The following is a 27,188-nucleotide window of genomic DNA, read 5'->3' as shown; positions in this document are numbered from 1 at the left end:
TCACCATCATTACGACCAGGAATACGACTTTCCCGAAGCGGATCCTGTGTTTTTTGCCCACCACCCAGGACAATGGATCAGATCCCAGCCAGCGAACCAAAACAACGTCACCATAAAAGGGGCAGACGAAGCGGTCTTCTGGTCAGGTTCCGGAGACGGGCACATCGCGCAGCGCTACCGAGCATACTACTCGCCAATGTCCAGTATCTTGACAACAAGGTTGATGAAATCCGAGCAAGGGTAGCATTCCAGAGAGACATAAGAGACTGTAACGTTCTTTGCTTCACGGAAACATGGCTCACTCGAGACACGCTATTGGATTCGGTACAGCCAGTTGGTTTCTTCACGCATCGCGCTGACAGAAACAAGCATCTTTCTGGTAAGAAGAGGGGCGGGGTGTATGCCTTATGATTATGGAGACGTGGTGTGATCATAACAACATACAGGAACTCAAGTCCTTCTAACTAAGAATCACAATCAAATGTTGACCGCATTATCTACCAAAAGAATTCTCTTCGATTATAATCACAGCCGCAAATATCCCCCCCCAAGCAGACACATCGACGGCCCTGAACGAACTTTATTTGACTCTATGTAAACTGGAAACCACATATCCTGAGGCTGCATTCATTGTAGCTGGGGATTTTAACAAGGCTAATCTGAAAACAAGAATCTCTAAATTCTATCATCATATCGATTGTGCTACCAGGGCTGGTAAAACCCTGGATCATTGTTATTCTAACTGCTGCGATGCATATAAGGCCCTCCACCGCCCTACTTTTGGAAAAGCTGACCACGACTCCATTTTGTTGCTCCCAGCCTATAGACAGAATCTAAAACAGGAAGCTCCCGCGCACAGGTCTGTTCAACGCTGGTTCGACATATCTGATTCCACGCTTCAAGACTGCTTCGATCACGTGGATTGGGATATGTTCCGCATTGCGTCAAAAAACAACATTGACGAATACTCTGATTCGCTGAGCGAGTTTATTAGCAAGTGCATCGACGATGTCGTACCCACAACAACTATTAAAACATTCCCAAACCGGAAACAGTGGATTGATGGCAGCATTCGCGCGAAACTGAAAGCGCGAACCACTGCTTTTAACCAGGGCAAGGTGACCGGAAACATGACTGAATACAAACAGTGTAGCTATTCCCTCCGCAAGGCAATCAAACAAGCTAAGCATCAGTATAGAGACAAAGTAGAGTCGCAATTCAACGGCTCAGACACAAGAGGTATGTGGCAGGGTCTACAGTCAATCACGGATTACAAAAAGAAAACCAGCCCCGTCGCGGACCAGGATGTCTTGCTCCCAGACAGACTAAACAACTTCTTTGCTCGCTTTGAGGACAATACAATGCCACTGACACAGCCCACTACCAAAACATGCGGACTCTCCTTCACTGCAGCCGACGTGAGTAAAACATTTAAACGTGTTAACCCTCGCAAGGCTGCAGGCCCAGATCCCCAGCCGCGTCCTCAGAGCATGCGCAGACCAGCTGGCTGGTGTGTTTACGGACATATTCAATCATTCCTTCTCCCAGTCTGCTGTTCCCACATGCTTTAAGAGGGCCACCATTGTTCCTGTTCACAAGAAAGCTAAGGTAACTGAGCTAAATGACTACCGCCCCGTAGCACTCACTTCCGTCATCATGAAGGGCTTTGAGAGACTAGTCAAGGACCATATCACCTCCACCCTACCTGACACCCTAGACCCACTCCAATTTGCTTACTGCCCCAATAGGTCCACAGACAACGGAATCACAACCATACTGCACACTGCTCTAACCCATCTGGACAAGAGGAATACCTATGTGAGAATGCTGTTCATTGACTACAGCTTAGCATTTAACAACATAGTACTCTCCAAACTCATCATCAAGCTCGAGACCCTGGGTCTCGACCCCGCCCTGTGCAACTGGGTACTGGACTTCCTGACGGGACGCCCCCAGGTGGTGAGGGTAGGTAACAACATCTCCACCCGTCTGATCCTCAACACTGGGGCCCCACAAGGGTGCGTTCTGAGCCCTCTCCTGTACTCCCTGTTCACCCATGACTGCGTGTGTCCTGACATTTGAAATTTTCGTGACCGCTCGAGCCTGTGGATTTCTGAACATAACGCGCACACCAAATGGAGATATTTTGGATATAAAAATAATCTTTATGGAACAAAAGGAACATTTATTGTGTAACTGGGAGTCTCGTGAGTGCAAATATCCGAAGATCATCAAAGGTAAGCGATTCATTTTATTGCTTTTCGGACTTTCGTGACCAATCTACTTGGCTGCTAGCTGTTTGTAATGTTTTGTCTGCTGAGAGAGATGTCCTTACTTAAATAGCCATCATTAGCACATTAGAGGCTGCGGCCCTACATACAGTGGGGCAAAAAAGTATTTAGTCAGCCACCAATTGTGCAAGTTCTTAAAAAGATGAGAGAGGCCTGTAATTTTCATCATAGCTACACTTCAACTATGACAGACAAAATGAGAAAAAAATCCAGAAAATCACATTGTAGGATTTTTTATGAATTTATTTGCAAGACTTGTACATAGACTTGAAATCATCACTGGCCACTTTGATAATGGAACACTAGTCACTTTAATAAGGTTAACATATTTTGCATTACTCATCTCATATGTATATACAGTGGCAAGAAAAAGTATGTGAACCCTTTGGAATTATCTGGATTTCTGCATAAATTGGTCATCAAATTTGATCTGATCTTCATTTAAGTCACAACAATAGACAAACATAGTGTGCTTAAACTAATAACACACAAATTATTGTATTTTTCTTGTCTATATTGAATACATCACTTAAACATTCACAGTGTAGGTTGGGAAAAGTATGTGAACCCCTAGGATAATGACTTCTCCAAAAGCTAATTGGAGTTAGGAGTCAGCTAACCTGGAATGAGACGAGATTAGAGATGTTGGTTAAAGCCTTGATGCTTATCAGTCCATGGTAAGACAAATTGTCTATAAATGGAGAAAGTTCAGCACTGTTGCTACTCTCCCTAGGAGTGGTCATCCTGCAAAGACGACTGCAAGAGCACAGCGCAGAATGCTCAATGAGGTTAAAAAGAATCGTAGTGTTAGCTAAAGACTTACAGAAATCTCTGGAACATGCTAACATCTCTGTTGACGAGTCTACAATATGTAAAACACTAAACAAAAATGGTGTTCATGAGAGGACACCACGGAAGAAGCCACTGCTGTCAACAAAAAAAACATTGCTGCAAGTCTGAAGTTCGCGAAAGTGCACCTGGATGTTCCACAGCGCTACTGGCAAAATATTCTGTGGACAGATGGAACTAGAGTTGAGTTGTTTGGAAGGAAGACAACACTATGTGTGGGGGAAAAAAGGAACAGCACACCAACATCAAAACCTCATGCCAACTGTAAAGTATGGTGGATGGAGCATCATGGTTTGGGGCTGCTTTGCTACCTCAGGGCTTGGACAGCTTGCTGTCATCGACGGAAAAATGAATTCCCAAGTTTTGCAGGAGAATGTAAGGCTATCTGTCCACCAATTGAAGCTCAACAGAAGTTGGGTGATGCAACAGGACAACGACCCAAAACACAGAAGTAAATCAACAACTTAATGGCTTCAACATAAGGAAATCAAATCAAATTTTATTCGTCACATACACATGGTTAGCAGATGTTAATGGGAGTGTAGCAAAATGCTTGTGCTTCTAGTTCCGACAATGCAGTACCAACGAGTAATCTAACGTAACAATTTCACAAAAACGACCTTATACACACAAGTGTAAAGGGATAAAGAAAATGTACATAAAGATATATGAATGAGTGATGGTACAGAACGGCATAGGCAAGATGCAGTCGATGGTGTCGAGTACAGTATATACATATACAGTGCCTTGCGAAAGTATTCGGCCCCCTTGAACTTTGCGACCTTTTGCCACATTTCAGGCTTCAAACATAAAGATATAAAACTGTATTTTTTTGTGAAGAATCAACAACAAGTGGGACACAATCATGAAGTGGAACGACATTTATTGGATATTTCAAACTTTTTTAACAAATAAAAAACTGTAAAATTGGGCGTGCAAAATTATTCAGCCCCTTTACTTTCAGTGCAGCAAACTCTCTCCAGAAGTTCAGTGAGGATCTCTGAATGATCCAATGTTGACCTAAATGACTAATGATGATAAATACAATCCACCTGTGTGTAATCAAGTCTCCGTATAAATGCACCTGCACTGTGATAGTCTCAGAGGTCCGTTAAAAGCGCAGAAAGCATCATGAAGAACAAGGAACACACCAGGCAGGTTCGAGATACTGTTGTGAAGAAGTTTAAAGCCGGATTTGGATACAAAAATATTTCCCAAGCTTTAAACATCCCAAGGAGCACTGTGCAAGTGATAATATTGAAATGGAAGGAGTATCAGACCACTGCAAATCTACCAAGACCTGGCCGTCCCTCTAAACTTTCAGCTCATACAAGGAGAAGACTGATCAGAGATGCAGCCAAGAGGCCCATGATCACTCTGGATGAACTGCAGAGATCTACAGCTGAGGTGGGAGACTCTGTCCATAGGACAACAATCAGTCGTATATTGCACAAATCTGACCTTTATGGAAGAGTGGCAAGAAGAAAGCCATTTCTTAAAGATATCCATAAAAAGTGTTGTTTAAAGTTTGCCACAAGCCACCTGGGAGACACACCAAACATGTGGAAGAAGGTGCTCTGGTCAGATGAAACCAAAATTGAACTTTTTGGCAACAATGCAAAACGTTATGTTTGGTGTAAAAGCAACACAGCTCATCACTCTGAACACACCATCCCCACTGTCAAACATGGTGGTGGCAGCATCATGGTTTGGGCCTGCTTTTCTTCAGCAGGGACAGGGAAGATGGTTAAAATTGATGGGAAGATGGATGGAGCCAAATACAGGACCATTCTGGAAGAAAACCTGATGGAGTCTGCAAAAGACCTGAGACTGGGACGGAGATTTGTCTTCCAACAAGACAATGATCCAAAACATAAAGCAAAATCTACAATGGAATGGTTCAAAAATAAACATATCCAGGTGTTAGAATGGCCAAGTCAAAGTCCAGACCTGAATCCAATCGAGAATCGGTGGAAAGAACTGAAAACTGCTGTTCACAAATGCTCTCCATCCAACCTCACTGAGTTCGAGCTGTTTTGCAAGGAGGAATGGGAAAAATGTTCAGTCTCTCGATATGCAAAACTGATAGAGACATACCCCAAGCGACTTACAGCTGTAATCGCAGCAAAAGGTGGCGCTACAAAGTATTAACTTAAGGGGGCTGAATAATTTTGCACACCCAATTTTTCAGTTTTTTATTTGTTAAAAAAGTTTGAAATATCCAATAAATGTCGTTCCACTTCATTATTGTGTCCCACTTGTTGTTGATTCTTCACAAAAAATACAGTTTTATATCTTTATGTTTGAAGCCTGAAATGTGGCAAAAGGTCGCAAAGTTCAAGGGGGCCGAATACTTTCGCAAGGCACTGTATACATATGAGATGAGTATGTAGGGTATGTAAACATAAAAGTGGCATTGTTTAAAGTGGCTAGTGATACATGTATTACATAAAGATGTTATGCGCCTTCTGGAGTGGCCCAGTCAGAGTCCTGACCTCAACCCGATTTAGATGCTGTGGCATGACATCAAGAGAGCAGTTAACACTAGACATCCCAAGAATATTGCTGAACTGAAACAGTTTTGTAAAGAGGAATGGACCAAAATTCCTCCTGACCGTTATGCAGGTCTGATCCGCAACTACAGAAAACGTTTGGTTGAGGTTATTGCTGCCAAAGGAGGGTCAACCATTAAATCCAAGGCTTCACATGCTTTTCCCACCCTGCACTGTGAATGTTTACACTGTGTCTCAATAAAGACATGAAAACATATAATTGTTTGTCTGTTATTAGTTTTAGCAGACTGTGTTTGTTTATTGTTGTGACCTAGATGAAGATCAGATCAACTTTTATGACCAATTTATGCAGAAATACAGGTATTTCCAAAGGGTTCACATACTTTTTCTTGCCACTGTATATCCACTACGGTTCAAAGGTTTGGGGTCACTTAGAAATGTCCTTGTTTTTGAAAGAAAAACACATTTTAACTGGGATGACTCACCACGAAGTGGAAGAAGCTTTCTCCTTTAACGAGTTTGATGAGAAAGATATACTGCTCTCCCAGGAACAGGCCCAGATCCCCGTCATTTGCGTGAAGAAAAGAGGGAGGAAAAGAGGATGCAGATCGGCCTTTTGAGAATCTGAGTAAACTCCCACTGCCATTATTCTACATGCTAACATGCAATCATTGGAAAATAAAATTGATGACCTAGGATTACGATTATCCTACCAACTGGACATTAAGAACTGTAATATCTTATGTTTCACCGAGTCGTGGCTGAACGACGACATGGATAATATAGAGCTGGAGGGATTTTCAATGCAACGGCAGAACAGAGAAGCTACCTCTAGTAAGATGAGGGGTGGGAGTGTGTGTCTTTTTATCAATAACAGCTGGTGCGCAATGTCTAACATTAAAGAAGTCTCAAGGTATTGCTCGTATGAGGTAGAGTACCTGATGATAAGCTGTAGACCACACTATCTACCAAGAGAGATCTCATCTATATTATTCATAGCCATCTATTTACCACCACAGACCGATGCCGGCACTAAGACCGAACTCAACCAACTCTATAAGCAAACAAGAAAATGCTCACCCAGAAGCGGCGCTTCTAGTGGCCGGGTACTTTAATGCAGGTAAACTGTCAGATTTACCACATTTTTACCTGCATGTCACATGTCAACCAGAGGAGAAAAAAACCTCTAGACCACCTTTACTCCACACACAGAGATGCATACAAAGCTCTCCCCCACCCTCCATTTGGCAAATCTGACCATAAATATATCCTCCTGATTCCTGCTTACAAGCAAAAACTAAAGCAGGAAGGACCAGTGACTCGCTCAATACGGAAGGGGTCAGATGATGTGGATGCTACGCTACAGGACTGTTTTGCAAGCACAGAATGGAATATGTTCCGGGATTCTTCCAATGGCATTGAGGAGTATACCACCTCAGTCACCTGCTTCATCCAAAAGCGCATTGACGACGTCGTCCCCACAGATATGTACATATCCCAACCAGAAGCCATGGATTACAGGCAACATCTGCATCAAGCTAAAGGCTAGAGCTGCCGCTTTCAAGGAGCGGGAAACTAATCCTTAAGCTGTCATCAAGGGAAAGGGTGGCTACTTTGAAAATATAAAATATATTTTGATTAGTTTCTCTCTTTTTTGGTTCCTACATGATTCCATGTGTGTTATTTCATAGTTTTGATGTCTTCCCTATTATTCTACTATGTAAAAAATAAAGAAAAACGTTTGAATGTGTAGGTGTGTCCAAACTTTTGACTGGTACTGTACATTGACAGCCAACATGATTTGACAGCAGCAATAACCTGTACAATGCGACTCCTGCTGTGACCTGGGCTGGGGCTCCACAGCCCACACAATAAACACACATCATCATCAGTGTGTGTGTGTATACATATTTGTGTAAGTGTGTGTGTGGTGCGTCAGAGCCAAAGTGCAAGCGGTCCTCTGTTCCCAGCCTCTGACAAGTTGAAGGCATTTGACTCTCCACACCCACTGGGTTAATAAGCATGCTTTTCAATTAGAGGTGATTTTCTCTGAGGAGCTGCTGGATGTGGTGGCCCAGATGCCTGGGTGCCTGCTGCTCTCACTGACACGCTCTCTGTCCCCCTCTCTCTCTCTCTCTCTCTCTCTCTCTCTCTCTCTCTCTCTCTGTCCCTCTCTCTCTCTCTCTCTCTCTGTCCCCCTCTCTCTCTCTCTGTCCCCCTCTCTCTCTCTCTCTCTCTCTCTCTCTCTCTCTCTCTCTCTCTCTCTCTCTGTCTCTCTGTCCCTCTCTCTCTCTCTCTCTCTCTGTCCCCCTCTCTCTCTCTCTCTCTGTCCCCCTCTCTCTCTTTATCTTTCTTCCTCTTTACCCTTTTCTCTCTCCCTTCCCTTACTGACCCCCTCACTTCCTCCTTCTCTGTCCCTCTCTCTCTGCCCTCTTCTGTCTCCCTTTCTCTCTGTCTCTGTCCCTCAGTGATGGACTGGGACAAGAATTCTGCCACTGCATTTTATCTTCACCTGCCCACATCACTGTGCAAGCAGACAACTCCCCCCATCCCTTCTACATTATAAAAGCCAAGCTAATGACTTAGGCTATATTGCAAATTATAAACTTTGTGGTTCGAGCCCTGAATGCTGATTGGCTCACAGCTTGTGGTATATCAGACTGTATACCACGGGTCTGACAAAATATTTATTTTCACTAATTACGTTGGTAACCCGTTTGTCGTGTCTTTACTATCATTAAATTGAAGACTTAGTTTTTATCAAAGATTCTCTGTAATTAGTATTACGCAATCAAACTGATTAATCATGTAACTGCAATTAACTAGGAAGTCAGGGCACCAAGGAAAATATTCAGATTACAAAGTTATAATTTCCCAATATAACCTTTCAGATATTTTATATCTGATCAATTAGTCTTCAAATTAATTAATTATTTACTTTACCTCATGTTAGTCTCATTCCAAACGTTGTAAATTGTTGGTTATCTGAACGAACCCAGTCTTCACTATGAGTCATCCATACATCAATTGTCTTAAATCATTTTATTTATTAACTAACTAAACAATCACAGAAATGCATAAACAATCAGTAGTATAGGAAGTTTCCCTAGTGGGATAAACCGGTATCGCGGCTTGGTGGACAAAAGGGGAAGTGGGGGTCAACTGAGATGAGACACTACAAAGTTGATAATTATAACAATTGAAATGCTAATCCTTTGCACATGAACGCTCACTCATTCTGGAATAATTGCAATCAATATATATATTTACGCTCAGTGTGTCGTCTTGATCGATGTTGAAAAGTTTGTTTCTTTTGTAGAATTGTCCGTCTCTCTCTCTCTCTCTGTCTGTCGTGGTTAGAGGGGATAGTTCAGAGCGACATTCATTCATGTTGTTGTAGAATGGATGTTTCGGCGGTTGTCGTTCTTCGCGTTCAATGATACCGAATTCCTAGCTGAAGACTAGTAATTAATATCAAAGACTTGTTCTTATTCTGTCGGTATCGATAATCTAAGAGTTTAACCACGTGGTATAGTTAAAAGATTCAGCAATGGTCTACAACCTTTGTCCTCCCGTGATTGAGAGAAACATGGTCTGATTAGAATTTCTCAAAGTTGGGTTTTATTCGGAATTGCAGAAAAGGGCTGTCCCAGGATGCCTGACCCTAACTGGGCTCATGGGCAGTCCTCTGATTTAGTTCAACTCAAAAGGGAATTGGACTTTCCTTCATTAAACAGTCCAAATCACATTCACAATTTTACAAACAGTTTCATACTTACTCATTCATCTTATACAACAATTAGATGTAAACCTCATATCTGAGGCTATTATATAAACAGCGTTATGGTAATGTGGCAGGACCGTCTCTCATGAGTTTTACAAACTTGTACCAAACGGACCAGTTCGTAGCTGGATTCTTCACCAATCTTTTATACCTTCTCCGGAACATGAAATTTGTTCGGACCTCAAGTTCTGTGAGGTGGAAGAAATGCCTTTGTTCTCTATGAAAATTCACCCTGTCTCTTATACTGTGTGGCCATGAGGCAGGGTCTTCTCCTCAGGAATTCACGACCCCTCTCTGACCACAGCAGTTTGGTTGTAGAAGCAGAGAGCGGGGGATGGTGCTCGCTGTACCCAAAGAGGGCAACAGCATGACAAGTTTATAATAGCATTAAGGCACTTCAAGGGTTTGTGAAATATGGCTAACATACCACGGCTAAGGGCTGTGTCCAGGCACTCTGCGTTGAGTTGTGCATAAGAACATCCCTTAGACGTGATATATTGGCCATATACCACACCTCCTCGGGCCTTATTGCTTAATTAGGGCATGTCACCTACCCTACAATGCCTTGCAAAATTATTAATTCCCCTTGGTGTTTTTCCGATTTTGTTGCATTACAACCTGTAATTTAAATAGATTTTTACTTGGATTTCATGTAATGGACATACACAAAATAGGCCAAATTGGTGAAGTGAAACTAAAAAAATTACTTGTTTCAAAAAATTCTAAAAAATAAAAAACGAAAAAGTGGTGCGTACATATGTATTCACCCCCTTTGCTATGAAGCCCCTAAATAAGATCTGGTGCAAACAATTACCTCCCGAAGTCACATCATTAGTTAAATAAAGTCCACCTGTGTGCAATCTAAGTGTCACATGATCTCAGTATATATACATACACCTGTTCTGAAAGGCCCCAGAGTCTGAAACATCACTAAGCAAGGGGAACCACCAAGCAAGCGGCACCATGAAGACCAATGAGCTCTCCAAACAGGTCAGGGACAAAGTTGTGGAGAAATACAGATCAGGGTTGAGTTATAAAAACCTTGAATATCCCACGGAGCACCATTAAATCTGTTTTTTTTAATGGAAAGAACATGGCACCACAACAAACCTGCCAAGAGACGGCCACCCACCAAAACGCACGGATCAAGCACGGAGGGCATTAATCAGAGAGGCAACAAAGAGATCAAAGATAACCCTGAAGGAGCTGCAAAGCTCCACAGCGGAGATTGGAGTATCTATCCATAGGACCAGTTTAAGCCGTACACTCCACAGAGCTGGGCTTTACGGAAGAGTGGACAGAAATAAAACATTGCTTAAAGGAAAAAAGAAGCAAACACGTTTGGTGTTCGCCAAAAGGCATGTGGGAGACTCCCCAAACATATGGATGAAGGGGTACTCTGGTCAGATGAGACTAAAATTTAGCTTTTTGGCCATCAAGGAATAAGCTATGTCTGGCACAGACCCAACACCTCCCATGACCCCGAGAACACCACCATTTTCATTGGCAGGGACTGGGAAACTGGTCAGAATTGAAAGAATGATGGATGGCGCTAAATACAAGGAAATTCTTGAGGGAAACCTGTTTCAGTCTTCTAGAGATTTGAGACTGGGACGGAGGTTCACCTTCCAGCTGAACAATGACCCTCCTGTTTCAGTCTTCTAGAGATTTGAGACTGAGACGGAGGTTCACCTTCCAGCTGAACAATGACCCTCCTGTTTCAGTCTTCTAGAGATTTGAGACTGGGACGGAGGTTCACCTTCCAGCTGAACAATGACCCTCCTGTTTCAGTCTTCTAGAGATTTGAGACTGGGACGGAGGTTCACCTTCCAGCTGAACAATGACCCTAAGCATACTGCTAAAGCAACACTGGAGTGGTTTAAGAGGAAACATTTAAATGTCTTGGAATGGCCTAGTCACAGCCCAGACTTCAATCCAATTGAGAATCTGTGGTATGACTTAAAGATTGCTGTACACCAGCGGAACCCATCCAACCTGAAGGAGCTGGAGCAGTTTTGCCTTGAAAATGGGCAAAACTCCCAGTGGCTAGATGTGCCAAGCTTATAGAGACATACCCCAAGAGACTTGCAGCTGTAATTTCTGCAAAAGGTGGCTCTACAAAGTACTGACTTTGGGGGGGGGGGGGGGCATCTTGAAAGTGGTAGGCATGTTGTGTAAGTCAAATAATACTAAACACCAAAAATCTATTTTCATTTTAATTCCAGGTTGTAAGGCAAAAAAATAGGAAAAATGGCAAGGGGGGTGAATATTTTCGCAAGCCACTGTAAGTGTTAATTACTATTACAGGGCTCCAGACTAACATTTTACCCTGGTGTCACAGGCCTGTAACTTTTACAATAAGTGGCACCAGCCTATGATTTTGCAGGACCCAAATAATGAGTAATCATCTTATGAAGTAATTCCTAGTGCTTTATTAAGAAGTATGATGAATACTGAGGTATTCAATAAATAAGTTAACACCTCCAAGCAGGACACATTATTCAAGATACACTATATATACAAAAGTATGTGGACTCCCCTTCAAATTAGTGGATTTGGCTTTTTAAGCCACACCTGTTGCTGACAGTTGTATAAAATCGAGCACACAGCCATGCAATCTCCATAGACAGACATTGGCAGTAGAATGCCCTTACTGAAGGGCTCAGTGACTTTCAATATGGCACCATCATAGGATGCCACCTTTCCAACAAGTCAGGTCAACTGTAAGTGCTGTTATTGTGAAGTCGAAACGTATTGGAGCAACAACTGCTCAGCCGCGAAGTGGTAGGTCACACAAGCTCAAAGAGCGTGACTGCCGAGTGCTGATGCGAGTAGCGCCTAAACATCGTCTGTCCTCGGTTACAACACTCACTACCGAGTTCCAATCTGTCTCTGGAAGCAACGTCAGCACAAGAAATGTTCATCGGGAGCTTAGTGAAATGGGCTTCTATGGCCGAGCAGCCACACACATACCTAAGATCACCACGCGCAATGGCAGCTGGAGTGGTGTAAAGCTCGCCGTCATTGGACTGTGGAGCAGTGGAAACACGTTCTCTGGCGTGATGAATCACGCTATACCATATGGCAGTCCAACAGACGAATTTGGGTTTGGCGGATCACATGAGAACGCTACCTGCCCCAGTGCATAGTGCCAACTGTAAAGTTTGGTGGTGGAGGAATAATGGTCTAGGGCTGTTTTTCATGGTTCATGCTAGGCCCCTTAGTTCTAGTGAACTAGTGAGCTACAGCATACAATGACATTATAGACACTTCTGTGCCTCCAACATTGTGGCAAGAGTTTGGGGAAGGCCCTTTCCTGTTTCAGAAATGGTTTTTCGAGATTGCACAGAGCCCTGACCTCAACCCCATCAAACACCTTTGGGATGAATTGGAACGCCAACTGTGAGCCAGACCTAATCGTCCAACATCAGTGCCCAACCTCACTAATGTGGTTGAATGGAAGCAAGTCCTCACAGCAATGTTCCAACATCTAGTGGAAAGCCTTCCCAGAAGAGTGAAGGCTGTTATAGTAACAAAGGGGAGACCAACTCCATATTAATGCCCATGATTTTGGAATGAGATGTTCAATGAGCAGGTGTCCACATACTTTTGGTCATGTAGTGTAGCTAGGATCTTGAAACCATGGCCATGGAAACACCTGTCCATCTATGGGAAAAGTACACTGATTCATTCTCTAGTGACATTACAGTTGATCTATTCATGGCTCTACCGACCCCAGGATAATGCTTTTTCAGGATAATGTTTTTTTCAAAAACGAATTCATTTTATTTGGAAAGGAAAACCAGATGAAGTTAAATGGGTTTATGTATATAATGAATATGAGTTGAGGGCAAAAAAATATCAAGGCATTAAACCTCTCTCTTAAAGGTTCTATTATACCAAAACTATATCTAAATCCAAACTGGATTTCTAGTAGGCTACGAAGAGGCACATCTGATGTTAAAAAGGGGTCTCTTTGCTGTTATACAGATTAAAACTATCAATTTCTGGTGGATTGACAATGGAGACCTGTTTAAAGTATCCTTACTGTTAAATGCAGCTACACAGAGTTGGCTATTCCACATTTATCCTCCAGAGTAGGCAGAATCTACACTTCAGCAAATTATATGGCTAAACTCCAATTAGAGCGTTGGGCCAGTAACTGGTTGCTGGATCGAATCCCCGAGCTGACAAGGTAAAAATATGTCATTCTGCCCCTAAGTAAGACAGTTAACCCACTGTTCCCCGGGCGCCGAAGACATGGATGTCAATTAAGGCAGCCAATAAACACATTTTCTTGAATATAATGTACAGTGCATTCTGAAAATTTTCAGACCCCTTGACTTTTTCCATATTTTGTTACGTTACAGCCTTATCCTAAAATGTATTAAATACAACATTTTCCTCATCAATCTACACACAATAGCCCATAATGACAAAGCAAAAACAGGTTATTAGACATTTTTGTAAAAAACAGAAATACCATATTTACATAAGTATTCAGACCCTTTGATATGAGACTCGAAACTGAGCATGAGCTGCATGCTGTTTCAATTGATCATCCTTGAGATGTTTCTACAACTTGATTGGAGTCCACCTGTGGTCAATTCAATTGATTGGACATGATTTAGAAAGGCACATACCTGTCTATATTTGGTCCTACAGTTAACAGTGCATGTCAGAGCAAAAACCAAGCCATGAGATCGAAGGAAGATCTCCGAAACAGGATTGTGTCGAGGCACAGATCTGGGGAAGGGTACCGAAACCTTTTTGCAGCATTGAAGGTCCCCAAGAACACAGTGTTTTCCTCAATTCTTAAATAGAAGAAGTTTGGATCCACCAAGACTCTTCCTAGAGCTGGCCGCCCGGCCAAACTGAACAATTGTGGCTTTGGTCAGGGAGGTGACCAAGAACCCAATGGCCACTGACAGAGCTCCAGAGTTCCTCTGTGGAGATGGGAGAACCTTCCAGAAGGACAACCATCTCTGCAGCACTCCACCAATCAGGCCTTTATGGTAAAATGGCCAGACAGAAGCCACTCCTCAGTAAAAAGGAACATTTCAGCCTGCTTGGAGTTTCCCAAAAAAAGGCACCTAAAGACTCTTAGACCATGAGAAACAAGATTCTCTGTTCTGATGAAACCAAGATTGAACTCTTTGGCCTGAATGCCAAGCGTCACATCTGGAGGAAACCTGGCATCATACCTACGGTGAAGAACGGTGGTGGCAGCATCATGCTGTGGGGATGTTTTTCAGCGGCAGGGACTGGGAGACTAGTCAGGTTCGAGGGAAAGATAAACAGAGGAAAGTACAGAGAGATCCTTGATGAAAACCTGCTCCAGAGCGCTCAGGACCTCAGACTGAGGCGAAGGTTCACCTTCCAACAGGACTAAGACAATACTCACACAGCCAAGACAACGCAGGAGTGGCTTTGGGACAAGTCTCTGAATGTTCTTGAGTTGCCCAGCTAGAGCCCAGACTTGAACCCGATTGAACATCTCTGGAGAGACCTGAAAATAGCTGTGCAGCGACGCTCCCCATCCAACCTGACAGAGCTTGAGAGGATCTGCAGAGAAGAATGGGAGAAACTCCCCAAATACAGGTGTGCCAAGCTTGTAGAGTCATACCCAAGAAGACTCGAGGCTGTAATCTCTGTCAAAGGTGCTTCAACAAAGTACTGGGTAAAGGGTCTGAATACTTATGGAAATGTCATATTTTAGTTTTTTATTTCATTATACATTTTCAAAAAATTCTGAAAGCATGTTTTTTCTTTGTCATTATGGGCTATTGTGTGTAGATTGATGAGGAAAAAAACGATTTAATACATTTTAGAATAAGGCTGTAGAATGCGGAAAAAGTCAAGGGGTCTGAATACTTTCCGAATGCACTTTATAAGAAAGTTATCATGTTTGTGAATGAAATTGTAAACAACGACGGTAGAATTATGTTATACAACCAATTAATCCATGTGTGTGGAGATGTAAAATTATAACCAACTCATTGCAGCTCTGCTACAAAAAAATGGAAAAGGAAAGTACTTAAAAGTGAAAAATAAATGAGTTTGTGAACAAATTTGTTTACATCCCTATTGAGCATTTCTCCTTTGCCAACATAATCCATCCACCTGACAGGTGTGACATATCAAGAAGCTGATTAAACAACATGATCATTACACAGGTGCACCTTGTGCTGGGGACAATAAAAGGCCACCCTAAAATGTGCAGTTTGGTCACACAACACAATGCCACACATGTCTCAAGTAGAGGGAGTGTGTCATTTGCATGCTGATTGTAGGAATGTCCACAGCGCTGTTGCAGGAGAATTTAATATTAATTTCTATCCCATAAGCTACCTCCAATGACGTTTTAGAGAATATGGCAGTACGTTCAACCGGCCTGACAACCGCAGACTAGGTGTAACCACGCCAGCCCAGGACCTCCACATCCAGCTTCTTCACCTGCGGGATCGTCTGAGATCAGTCACCCAGACAGCTGATGAAACTGAGGGGTTTTTCTGTCTATAATAATGCCCCTTTGTGGGGAAAAACGTATTCTGATTGCCTGGGCCTGGCTCCCCTGTGGGTGGGCCTATTCCTTCTCAGGCCCACCCGTGGCTACGCCCCTGCCCAGTTAAGTGAAATCCATCATTAAGGCCTACTGAATTTAATTCAGTTGACTGAGTTCCTTATATGAGCTGAAAGTAGTTGAAAAACATATTTGTAATTGTTACAGGTTGCGTTTATATTTTTGTTCCGTATAGCTGGGAACAGATTTTCGATGTCCCAATACCATGGCATTGGGTATATGAACTGATATACAAAACAACAATTGATGCTTCAATTAGTTATTCTCAATTTAAGCTATTATATAACATTTTCGCTACAAAAAGAATGCTCAGTATATGGGGTATTCAACAGTCAGACCGGTACAGACTTTGCCATACAGAAACAGAATGCTTTCTTGCGGTGAAGTAGAGGCGGACCAAAACGCAGCATGGTGATGATTCATGTTTGTTTAATAAAGGAAAACTATACCTGAATAAACTACAAAACAATAAAATGTGAAAACCTAAACAGTCCTATCTGGTGCAAAACACAGAGACAGGAACAATCACCCACAAACACACAGTGTTACCAGGCTACCTAAGTATTTTTATTTATTTATTTTTTTACCTTTATTTAACCAGGCAAGTCATTCTTATTTTCAATGACGGCCTAGGAACAGTGGGTTAACTGCCTGTTCAGGGGCAGAACGACAGATTTGTACCTTGTCAGCTCGGGGGTTTGAACTTGCAACCTTCCGGTTACTAGTCCAACGCTCTAACCACTAGGCTACCCTGCCGCCCCAAGTATGATTCTCAATCAGAGACAACTAATGACACCTGCCTCTGATTGAGAACCATACTAGGCCGAAACATAGAAATACCCCAAAACATAGAAAAACAAACATAGACTGCCCACCCAACTCACGCCCTGACCATACTAAATAAATACAAAACAAAGGAAATAAAGGTCAGAACGTGACACAGAATCAATAGAGCATCTCTTATGGTACTGTCCACGGGTGGCTTGTTTTTGGAGTCAGGTCCAGGAATGGCTGTTATGCCATAATATCAGGGTGCAGTTGGACCTGCAAACAGTATTGCTGGGGGATTTGAAGGACCACAGTCAGTCAACAGGAAATATCATTGTGCTCTTGGGTAAAACACTTATTTTTGTGGCAATTTGGGCAGAAATGTTGCAATGGGGAGGTTCAAGTCACTAGTGAGACACCATGGCAGAATTATGATTTATTAGGAAAGATAGGTTGATCAGTGGCTGTCTGAAGGGTGGAACTGAGGAGTGTTGGAATAATTGTATTATATATAATTATAAATGTACAGTATAAATGTTTTAGGTCTTCTAATCGGGTGTCAGGATGGGGATGGGATTATTGTATGTTTTGTGTTTTGCTATTTGTGTTTTGTGGTTTGGTTTCATGCTGTGAGAGGTGTGTGCTGGTCCTGGTAGTTAAGGGTAGTTTCATGCTGTGAGAGGTGTGTGCTGGTCCTGGTAGTTAAGGGTAGTTTCATGCTGTGAGAGGTGTGTGCTGGTCCTGGTAGTTAAGGGTAGTTTCATGCTGTGAGAGGTGTGTGCTGGTCCTGGTAGTTAAAAGTAGTTTCATGCTGTGAGAGGTGTGTTCTGGTCCTGGTAGTTAAAATAGTTTCATGCTGTGAGAGGTGTGTGCTGGTCCTGGTAGTTATGGGTAGTTTCATGCTGTGAGAGGTGTGTTCTGGTCCTGGTAGTTAAGGGTAGTTTCATGCTGTGAGAGGTGTGTGCTGGTCCTGGTAGTTAAAAGTAGTTTCATGCTGTGAGAGGTGTGTGCTGGTCCTGGTAGTTAAGGGTAGTTTCATGCTGTGAGAGGTGTGTGCTGGTCCTGGTAGTTATGGGTGGGTGCGCTCACTTCCATGCCCTCCCGGTTTGCAGTTGTGGCCTACTACCCAATGAGGTCTATGCCCTCGCAATGGTCGGTGCTCATTTTACATGCGCGCTGCTCCATATCTCAAAGCGATATCAAATATCTTGGATGTAAATAAGTTGCTATAGAGCTGAATATTGAGAGTTGAGAAATAAAAATGATCCCTTCAGAAAGTTGAGACACTCAGCTCTTCCAAAGCTGTGTTTTTCCCGCAATTGCATTTTTAAATGTTACACAATCAGAATGCATTTTTCGCTCGAACCCAGAGGAGTGGCTCCGTCATCATAGCAGCAGGCACCAGCGGGGACACAGGCACAGCAACAGGCAGACATTTCATTACAGGAATCATGAGGATAATGCACTTTACTGTTTGATCAAATCATGGTATAAGCCTCCTAAAAAATAGGAAGTTTTAAGTGAGGTGACAATGTAGGATGTGCTCTTTCTCAGTTTACAGGCACCCTTTCAGTTTTTTTACGATCCATGAACTTGGCTGTCTAACTGATGACTACGTCAGAACAGGTCTATTTGCTGATGCCGCATTTTTTGACCTTGAATGTGAGTTTCTTTTTTTTCCCCATCCCTTCTCTTTCTGTCTTCATCTCCCTCCATCTCTTTCTCTCTCTCTGTCCAACCTAGTGATTTGGGGCAAACAGAGCCAGACCGACCTGCGAGCCCAGCATGGTTCAGGTAGTTATTAAACAGAGCCAGACCGACCTGCGAGCCCAGCATGGTTCAGGTAGTTATTAAACAGAGCCAGACCAACCTGCGAGCCCAGCATGGTTCAGGTAGTTATTAAACAGAGCCAGACCGACCTGCGAGCCCAGCATGGTTCAGGTAGTTATTAAACAGAGCCAGACCGACCTGCGAGCCCAGCATGGTTCAGGTAGTTATTAAACAGAGCCAGACCGACCTGCGAGCCCAGCATGGTTCAGGTAGTTATTAAACAGAGCCAGACCGACCTGCGAGCCCAGCATGGTTCAGGTAGTTATTGAACAGAGCCAGACCGACCTGAGAGCCCAGCATGGTTCAGGTAGTTATTAAACAGAGCCAGACAGACCTGCGAGCCCAGCATGGTTCAGGTACTTATTAAACAGAGCCAGACCGACCTGCGAACCCAGCATGGTTCAGGTACTTATTAAACAGAGCCAGACCGACCTGCGAGCCCAGCATGGTTCAGGTACTTATTAAACAGAGCCAGACCGACCTGCGAGCCCAGCATGGTTCAGGTACTTATTAAACAGAGCCAGACCGACCTGCGAGCCCAGCATGGTTCAGGTACTTATTAAACAGAGCCAGACCGACCTGCGAGCCCAGCATGGTTCAGGTAGTTATTAAACAGAGCCAGACCGACCTGCGAGCCCAGCATGGTTCAGGTAGTTATTAAACAGAGCCAGACCGACCTGCGAGCCCAGCATGGTTCAGGTAGTTATTAAACAGAGCCAGACCGACCTGCGAGCCCAGCATGGTTCAGGTAGTTATTAAACAGAGCACTGCAGGTATTTCACTCTCTTGATGACCAGGCCAGAAAGCACAGAGAAACAGAGGGGCACCAACAGTGTTTTATTTGTTGTTTGTTTGGTTTCTATCTCCCTTAGCCGCAGTGTGTAGCTGTCTGAATTCAGGCTGTGGGGCCCCGGGTGTGTGTGTGGGCGTTGCATGTGTGTGTGTTTGAGGTTGATGGGGGCAAACCTATTGATGGTCCCCCTGCCATTTGCATAACTGATTAGGCTCTAATCAAAAGTGAAGCTTCAATTCCCTTCCCCCTTAAAGGAGAGCCAGGTAAATGGAGGAGAGGAGCGAGGGATGAGGCGGCATTATTACACAGCCATGGCACAGGAAGTGCTCTAAGAGGCTGTGACCTTGGCATTCACCGCCACCACATCCTTCAGCTCTCATCAGCGGCAGGCCCGTCAGATGCCAGAAATGGGGTGTGACAAAGACAACGAGACAATTGGCTGCTGTGAAGGTGAGAGGAAAGAGAGAGTCTACAGACAGAGACGCCATGATATTCACTACAAGTGTTTCTTGTTTTGATAATAGTCTCACACCAGGTCCATTTGAACCAGTATAGAAGTGGAATAGAAATGTTATTGCCACATCATCCAATTGCTCTAAAATGGCTGTTTCTTAGAACTGGCTGTGACAGTCAAAAGGGGAATGTAGCGGGGACAAATAAAGAAAATACACAAAGGCAAGCAGCACGAATTGTAAACACTGTTGTCTCATCATCCTTATTGTTGCTTTAGCAATGTGCACGCACACTTTACAATAGCCATAGCACAGGAAACATTCATTCAAATCATTTTTGAATCAGGAGACGTGTGAGATGAGAAATAGGCCATGGTAAAATGACCTCGCACGCACGCACACACACACGCACACACACACACACACACCTCCATGCACACGCACACACCTCCATTTGACCTCCTCTGAAGCTGTCTCCTGTGTGGATTGCGGGCAGTGCATCTCCTCTCATTTTCAACAGTCCATTTTTAACCTCCCAAGCAGAGTGAGCTTTATGCTAAATCCCCCGACGCTACAAAGAGGGAAAACAGGCTTTTCACCTTACATGTCCAACATCAAGGCTGTTTGGCACTACAGTATCTGACAATCACAGGGACATAAAAGGACCACATTGTTCCTGGTGCTGAGGCAAGATCATTTTACAGACAGAGCCAGCAGATTAAAGGAAGGCAGCAGAGTTAACCTCAGAGCAATCAGCCCTTTAAGCAATGTAACACAGTGCCTGTGTACTAGCCAAACCAAGGCCTGGACTGACGACAGATAGCACTAGATCTGCTGGGGTCCCTCCAGCTAGACGGTTTGTTCTTGCTTTTTGTCTTTTCATTTTATTTTTAATCTGTGTGAGTAGGAGGAGGGAGAGGTGGAGAGAGGAGAGGAGGAAGAAGGAGAGGGAGGAGAGAGGGAAGGAGGAGGGCGGGTAGGGCTAGACTGCTAGACAGTCAAAAAGCATTGAAAATTCCCCAAAAGATAGGATTTTGTTTCAAATTTTACGCAGCGTAAATATAACCAATTTTCAGTGCAGCCCTCCAGACCTTGTTGAAGACCAAATACAGACCCTGGGGAAAATGAGTTTGACACCCCTGTTTGAATCCCTTTCCCCTGGTATAGTCACAGTGCTGGATGATTTCATCAGCACCTCACCAATTTACACCCATTCATTATTCATTCCCTCCATTCATTTATTCATCTGTTTCGGTAATGTTCCGTCTGAACTCGGGTGTTTGTGACTCTGTTTGACACGCATTCACACTGCTGCTGAAGAGTACACCGAGATGCTGTGATTATAGAGACAACAACCTGCTGCAATACTGTACTGATGTTCTCCACTCCCTCCTCCACAGACGATTGACATTGCTCACAGATGCAGTGGGTTCTTGCATCTTCGTATGAGCATGGGGCTAAGGCCACAAGATCAACAGCTTCAGACCACAATAAAAATGTTACATTTCAGACAATTGAAGTTAAATCGCCAAAGATCCCACGTCATCATTAGGAGAGTACACTGGTGTATCATACTGTATCTAAATAAACATTACCTGACTCCTATTAGAAAGATAGGTTTCAACTATTAAATTGACCATCCACAAGAAAAACAACTCCCCATTGAAACACTGCTTGTTCCCCTCCTGTATATGTGTATATAAATTCCCTGCAGGCTGGATAATGGTGGACCATCTCGCCATGGCAGTCCCTAACATGGTGACAGTCACTCTCTCCCATGCCAATCTGGGTATAGTGATACCAAGCGGCAGAGAGGACACAGGCCACGCATAACATGTTGAAATAAGGCATGAAATCAAGCCTGAACAGTGGATCACCGTCAAGTGCTGTTGGCACATTTTAGGCTCAACCCTGACATTTCCCATTGTAGAGACCTTTAGAGGGAAGTGAATAGTGAAATAACTGCATAATGTTACCTTATCTAATCACATTTGGCGGATTGGATTTTTCCACTTTATAATAGCTGGCAGAGTGATGATGCGGTGAGTGGGTGCCAGGAAGGAATTCATCCCTTACTGAAGCCATTGGGTTACAGAGAGTGACATGGCATTACAACATCACATAATCATCCTCAGAAACACAGCTGAGATCAGACAGAGAACACTGCGTGTGTGTGAGATTAGATTTTTTTGTTTGTGTGCCAAACTCTGTGTGTGTGTGTGTGTGTGTGTGTGTGTGTGTGTGTGTGTGTGTGTGTGTGTGTGTGTGTGTGTGTGTGTGTGTGTGTGTGTGTGAGGAGGGAGGCAGGGAGTGGGGTCTGTGTGGGAGCCAACAGGGGGTCCATTACCCCACCCCAGCAGGCAGAGAAGCACACAGTGCCTAACAAGATGGAACTTACCAGGGAATTGGTAGCTGTAGCTCGGGGCAAAACCAGTGTATCCACGGCCATACGTTGCTACAATGTTTGGGTAACCTAGGGGGGCGAGAGAGAGGACAATCAGGAGTTGTGTTAAACCATCTTGGCCTCCCATCACTTTAGAGACACACACACCACACACACAACCCTGCTGCTGACACTAGATAGCATGTGAGTCATAAGGCTCAGTTTTAGCTGATGAGCATCAGAAGTGTCCCAGTCTCAGCCTGTCATGCTCTCCAGCCTCCTCCTCCCAGATGTCCCTTCGTCCTCCCGCAGGCTCCCAGGGTTATATGGCAACAGGGTGTCTGGATCTGTCCAGGTTTTTTGTCCCCTCTACACTGTTATTGATGGATAACCTTTCTTTTAGAGCCCCGGCTAATCGATCATGAACGACACGGTGCTGCAAGACAATGAGTGGATGAGATTTGTGCAAGGACATTATGGATTAGAGAGACGCGGGGTCTTTCTGAGGTGTGAGGCTACCGCGGTGCGCGGCGGGCGGTAATACCTGCAGAGATACCACAGACGGAACAGGCAAGGGGAAATATGATTGAGAGATTGTAAAAAGTCACTCCAAAAGTGGCAAAAAAGAAACCGAGTCTGCTATTTGGGAATATACTTGCAATCTGTTAAATTGTGCCATCCTCACTGAGGCAGAAGTGCTCCTTAAGCTCCCCAGTCTCTTATTTCTGATAGAGCCGTAACTGTTTCAAGTGTGTGTGTGTGTGTGTGTGTGTGTGTGTGTGTGTGTGTGTGTGTGTGTGTGTGTGTGCGTGAGTGAGTGTGTGTGTGTTAAAAAAACACCACATCAGCCTCCCGAGTGGCGAAGTGGTCTAAGGCACTGCAGTGCTAGCTGTGCTACTAGAGATCCTGGTTCGAGTCCAGGCTCTGTCGAAGCCGGCCACGACCGGGAGATCTATGGGGCGGCATACAATTGGCCCAGCGTCGGCCGGGTTAGGGGAGGACTTGGCCAGCAGGGAAGTTCCTGTCCCATCGTGCATTAGTGACTCCTGTGGAGGGCCGGGCGCAATGCACGCCAGCTGTACGGTGTTTCCTCCGACACATTGTCGTGGCTGTCTTCCAGGTTAGACGGGTTGTGTTTCGGAGGATGCACGGCTCTCGACCTTCACCTCTCCTGAGTCCATACGGGAGTTGCAGCGATGGGACAAGACTGTAACTACCAACTGGATACCAGGAAATTGTGGAGAAAAAGGGGTAAAAACACATGCCATGCTGGATCCGTTGGAGCACATCCTGGTCACGACGCAAGATAAGAGGGAAATAAAGTGAGATGGGACTCAACACATGCTGCTCTTGTACGGTTGCCAGATTGGAGACTGGAGCTGTCACAGTCCAACTGGGTCTCATTAGACACTTGAAGCTGTTGTTTAAATCCTGCTACAGAGCCCTATCACTGCTCACAAACAACAACAGCAGTTTACTTGCACATTTTGTGCATTTGTATATGTTTGTGTGAGAGAGAGAGAGAGAAAGAGAGAGAGAGAGAGAGAGAGAGAGAGAGAGAGAGAGAGAGAGAAAGAGAAAGAGAGAGAGAGAGAGAGAGAGAGAGAGAAGAGAGAGAGAGAGAGAGAGAGAGAGAGAGAGAGAGAGAGAGAGAGAGAGAGAGAGAGAGAGAGAGAGAGAGAGAGAGAGAGGGAGAGAGAGAGAGAGAGAGAGAGAGAGAGAGAGAGAGAGAGAGAGAGAGAGAGAGAGAGAGAGAGAGAGAAAGAGAGAGAGAGAGAGAGAGAGAAAGAGAGAGAGAGGGAGAGACACAGAAAGAGAGAGTATTGGAGGTAAATGCAATGTAGTGGTTACTATGAGGTTCTGACACACATTGGACTTGATAAAATTTATAATGAAGATATTGTTCAAACAGCCCAAGCTGAGTGGCCTCATTTCCTCCATCCCAGACCTGGTTTCTTTCTCACTGGCCCAGAGAGATACTGGACTCTATGAAATTGGCACTTACTGATCATAGTGAGCTTCTGACAACATCTATACATTTAAATACTGAACGTGTTCCATTTCTTTTTTTTGTGAGGATATTTAAAGGCGGCTATAAAGCTTCTTTGAAGGAAATTCTTCAAGACTGTTGGAAAAGCATTCCAGGTGAAGCTGGTTGAGAGAATTCCAAGAATGTGCAAAGCTGTCATCAAAGCAAAGAGTGGCTACTTTGAAGAATCTATTTGTTTAACACTTTTTTGTTTACTACATGATTCCATATGTGTTATTTCATAGTTTTGATGTCTTCACTATTATTCTACAATGTAGAGTATAGTAAAAATAAAGAAAAACCCTGGAATGAGTAGGTGTGTCCAAACGTTTTAATGGTACTGCACATTTTGTCATTTTCACTTTCACTTACTTAGCTAGCAAATGCAGCTAGCTAGTTTAGCCTACTCAAACACCCAGCTCAAACAGAGGGATGCTATGTTAGCTAGCTGGCTATGACTATCCAACACAACACTGGAACTCTTCCAAGTCAAGGTAAGCTTTTGGTGTAAACTGCTTCCTGACTATACGCTGTAACGTTACTGCATGATTGTAGTGAGTTTACTAACGTTTGTCCTACTAGCTATGTTGACCATGATGTTACTTTAGCTAATATGGGGACAACGATGTAGGCTGTGTGTAGCTGTTATGATATGGTTTGGTTTGGAAAGTTTGTTTCACCTGGTCACACACAGCTGATGTGTTGTGCGTTGAAGTCACAAGCAAAGGGAAAAAGAGCGCATAGATGTGAAAAGGTGAACTTTTTCAATTTTTTCTCTCGACCTGTGTGAGTGCACCTAGGTTATAAACTTTAATTCATAGGCTAGGTTGTAGAAACCTCATGGCGGGTATAAGGAAAATTTGAGTATCACGTAGTAGCCTAAACCTATCAATGTTACATTGAACAGGGTGAATGGAATATGAATGACAGTCATGCAATATGCTGTAATAGAAATAAGGCCATGCTCATACATTATTATTATTCGTTTTTTTTAAAGCGTCCTCCCTTTAAAGAGGTTGCGGAGAAAGAGTGATAGTGTGTGTGTGTGTGTGTGTTTGGTGGGGCTCTATTGACAGTGGGTGATTAACACAGAGAAAAGCCAGAGCTTTGAGGTTTTAGTGTGTGAGTGTGTGTGTGTGTGTGTGTGTGTGTGTGTGTGTGTGTGTGTGTGTGTGTGTGTGTGTGTGTGTGTGTGTGCACATACGCGCGTTGGGGGTAGCCATGCCTCGTCAGCAGAACAAATAACAGCCCATCTAGGGCTATGGCGGTCATGAAATTATGTCAGCCGGTAACTGTCATGCAGCCTCAAGGTTTGTACTCAACTAAGTCTATCAGTGCTTGCTGTTGTCTGCATGAACACAGACACCGGCATTAACACACACATTTGCAAGCACTCACGCACCCGCTTAGTCATATTCCATTGTCTCTAGAGACATACAGATGTACACATTAACACATTCACTCACACACACTTTAATTCTCTCCAACTCAGCTCTGCTGTCTGCATATGATAGGCTACTTATGAATTACACAGCCAAATGAATGACCTAGAACACAGCAAGACAGGCCTGCATAATCAAACAAACACACACAGATGATCCGCCCTTTAAATTAACACACATTTACTCCTCAGTCATCACATCCTTGTTGTATAAATTGGAAACCAACAATGATAAACTGTGAGACATAAGAGCCTGTCTCAGACATGTTTTCCGGTGGTCGAACAAGCTCTTTGCGCAACAATAGAGTTGGACTGATATGAGAAGAGAGAGTGTGTGTGTGTGTGTGTGTGTGTGTGTGTGTGTGTGTGTCGCCCTGCCTAACAGTAGCAGGTGAGACGATCACCGCGTGCTTCTGCTTTCCTCCAGGAGGCGGAGCTAGGCTAGACAAAGACATCCAGACAAGGGGCTCAACATGAGGGGATGGAGACATGGAAACAGAAGAGGAGAGGAGAGGAGGGGGGTGGTGGTCTGGCTGTCGAGACGATGCGTGGAGTAGGCAGTGGCCTATAAGACCGTGTGCCGGCATGCATGAACGCACACACAAACACACAGCAGATAGGAAGTGATTCGTCTGACTATTGTTCTGGGGTGGGCTCCTCTCCTCAGTCTCTCCTCTCCTGTCCTCCATATCTCTCTGTATATACCTCAGTAAATAAAGGCTGTCACTGTATCTGGCCCCACTGGCTGCCTCAGAGCCTCAGGGCCCATGTATTAATATGCATACTAATGCACCTATTTTATGGCTCAACAGTTCAGATTCACTTTAAAACCAATTATACATCTGGTCACACACTCTGCGCAAGGCTTTAAATGTGCATTCATTTCAGCAAACATACATTCAGGCTCTAACGCAATAAAGATAAATGGCTCGATTAGGTGTAGTAAACAAAGAAGTGAACAGAAGGGGGGGGGTTAATGAGATTTAGGCACGTAAGGAATTAGGGTTCCTTAAATAATAAGCCTTGTTGATTTTTGTATGTAAATTAGCGAACAGAATGTTTCGCTGTCCTGCTTTTCCAATTTCATTTAGATAACAAGTGTCGAAGAGAACTTGGCAGTTCAGTTCATACTCCCTCTCTCTCCATCCTTTCCTTTACTGCTACTCACACTTCTCTCCTCCTCCTCTCCTCTTCTATGAACTCTTTCCATTCGCTCCACATTTTGCCAAGTTGATAAATCTGAAAAAGTTCACCAGATTGTTGTGGAGTGTCTTCATATTAGTCTAAAACAGGGCTCTTCAACCCTGTTCCTGAAGAGCTACCCTCCTGTAGGTTTTCACTTCAACCCTGTTCCTGGAGAGCTACCCTCCTGTAGGTTTTCACTCCAACCCTGTTCCTGGAGAGCTACCCTCCTGTAGGTTTTCACTCCAACCCTGTTCCTGGAGAGCTACCCTCCTGTAGGTTTTCACTCC

The 27,188-nt window shown here is 43.9% G+C and overlaps 1 protein-coding gene across 4 annotated transcripts in view; it reads right to left on the bottom strand.

Annotated features, from left to right (window-relative positions):
- LOC139385521 (RNA-binding protein Musashi homolog 2-like) overlaps positions 1–27,188 on the bottom strand; it is a 494,242-nt gene that overhangs the window by 82,583 nt on the left and 384,471 nt on the right. For all 4 annotated transcript variants that reach the window (XM_071130644.1, XM_071130645.1, XM_071130646.1 and 1 more), the window contains exon 10: positions 22,262–22,336. In XM_071130644.1, coding sequence (XP_070986745.1) covers positions 22,262–22,336 — 75 coding nt within the window. The remainder of the gene's footprint in view (positions 1–22,261; positions 22,337–27,188) is intronic.

Source organism: Oncorhynchus clarkii, chromosome 27 (assembly GCF_045791955.1).
Source record: "Oncorhynchus clarkii lewisi isolate Uvic-CL-2024 chromosome 27, UVic_Ocla_1.0, whole genome shotgun sequence".
NCBI classification, from domain to species: domain Eukaryota; kingdom Metazoa; phylum Chordata; class Actinopteri; order Salmoniformes; family Salmonidae; genus Oncorhynchus; species Oncorhynchus clarkii.
The sequence above is the reverse complement of the archived record's forward strand: the minus strand, read 5'-3'. Positions and strand labels throughout refer to the sequence as shown.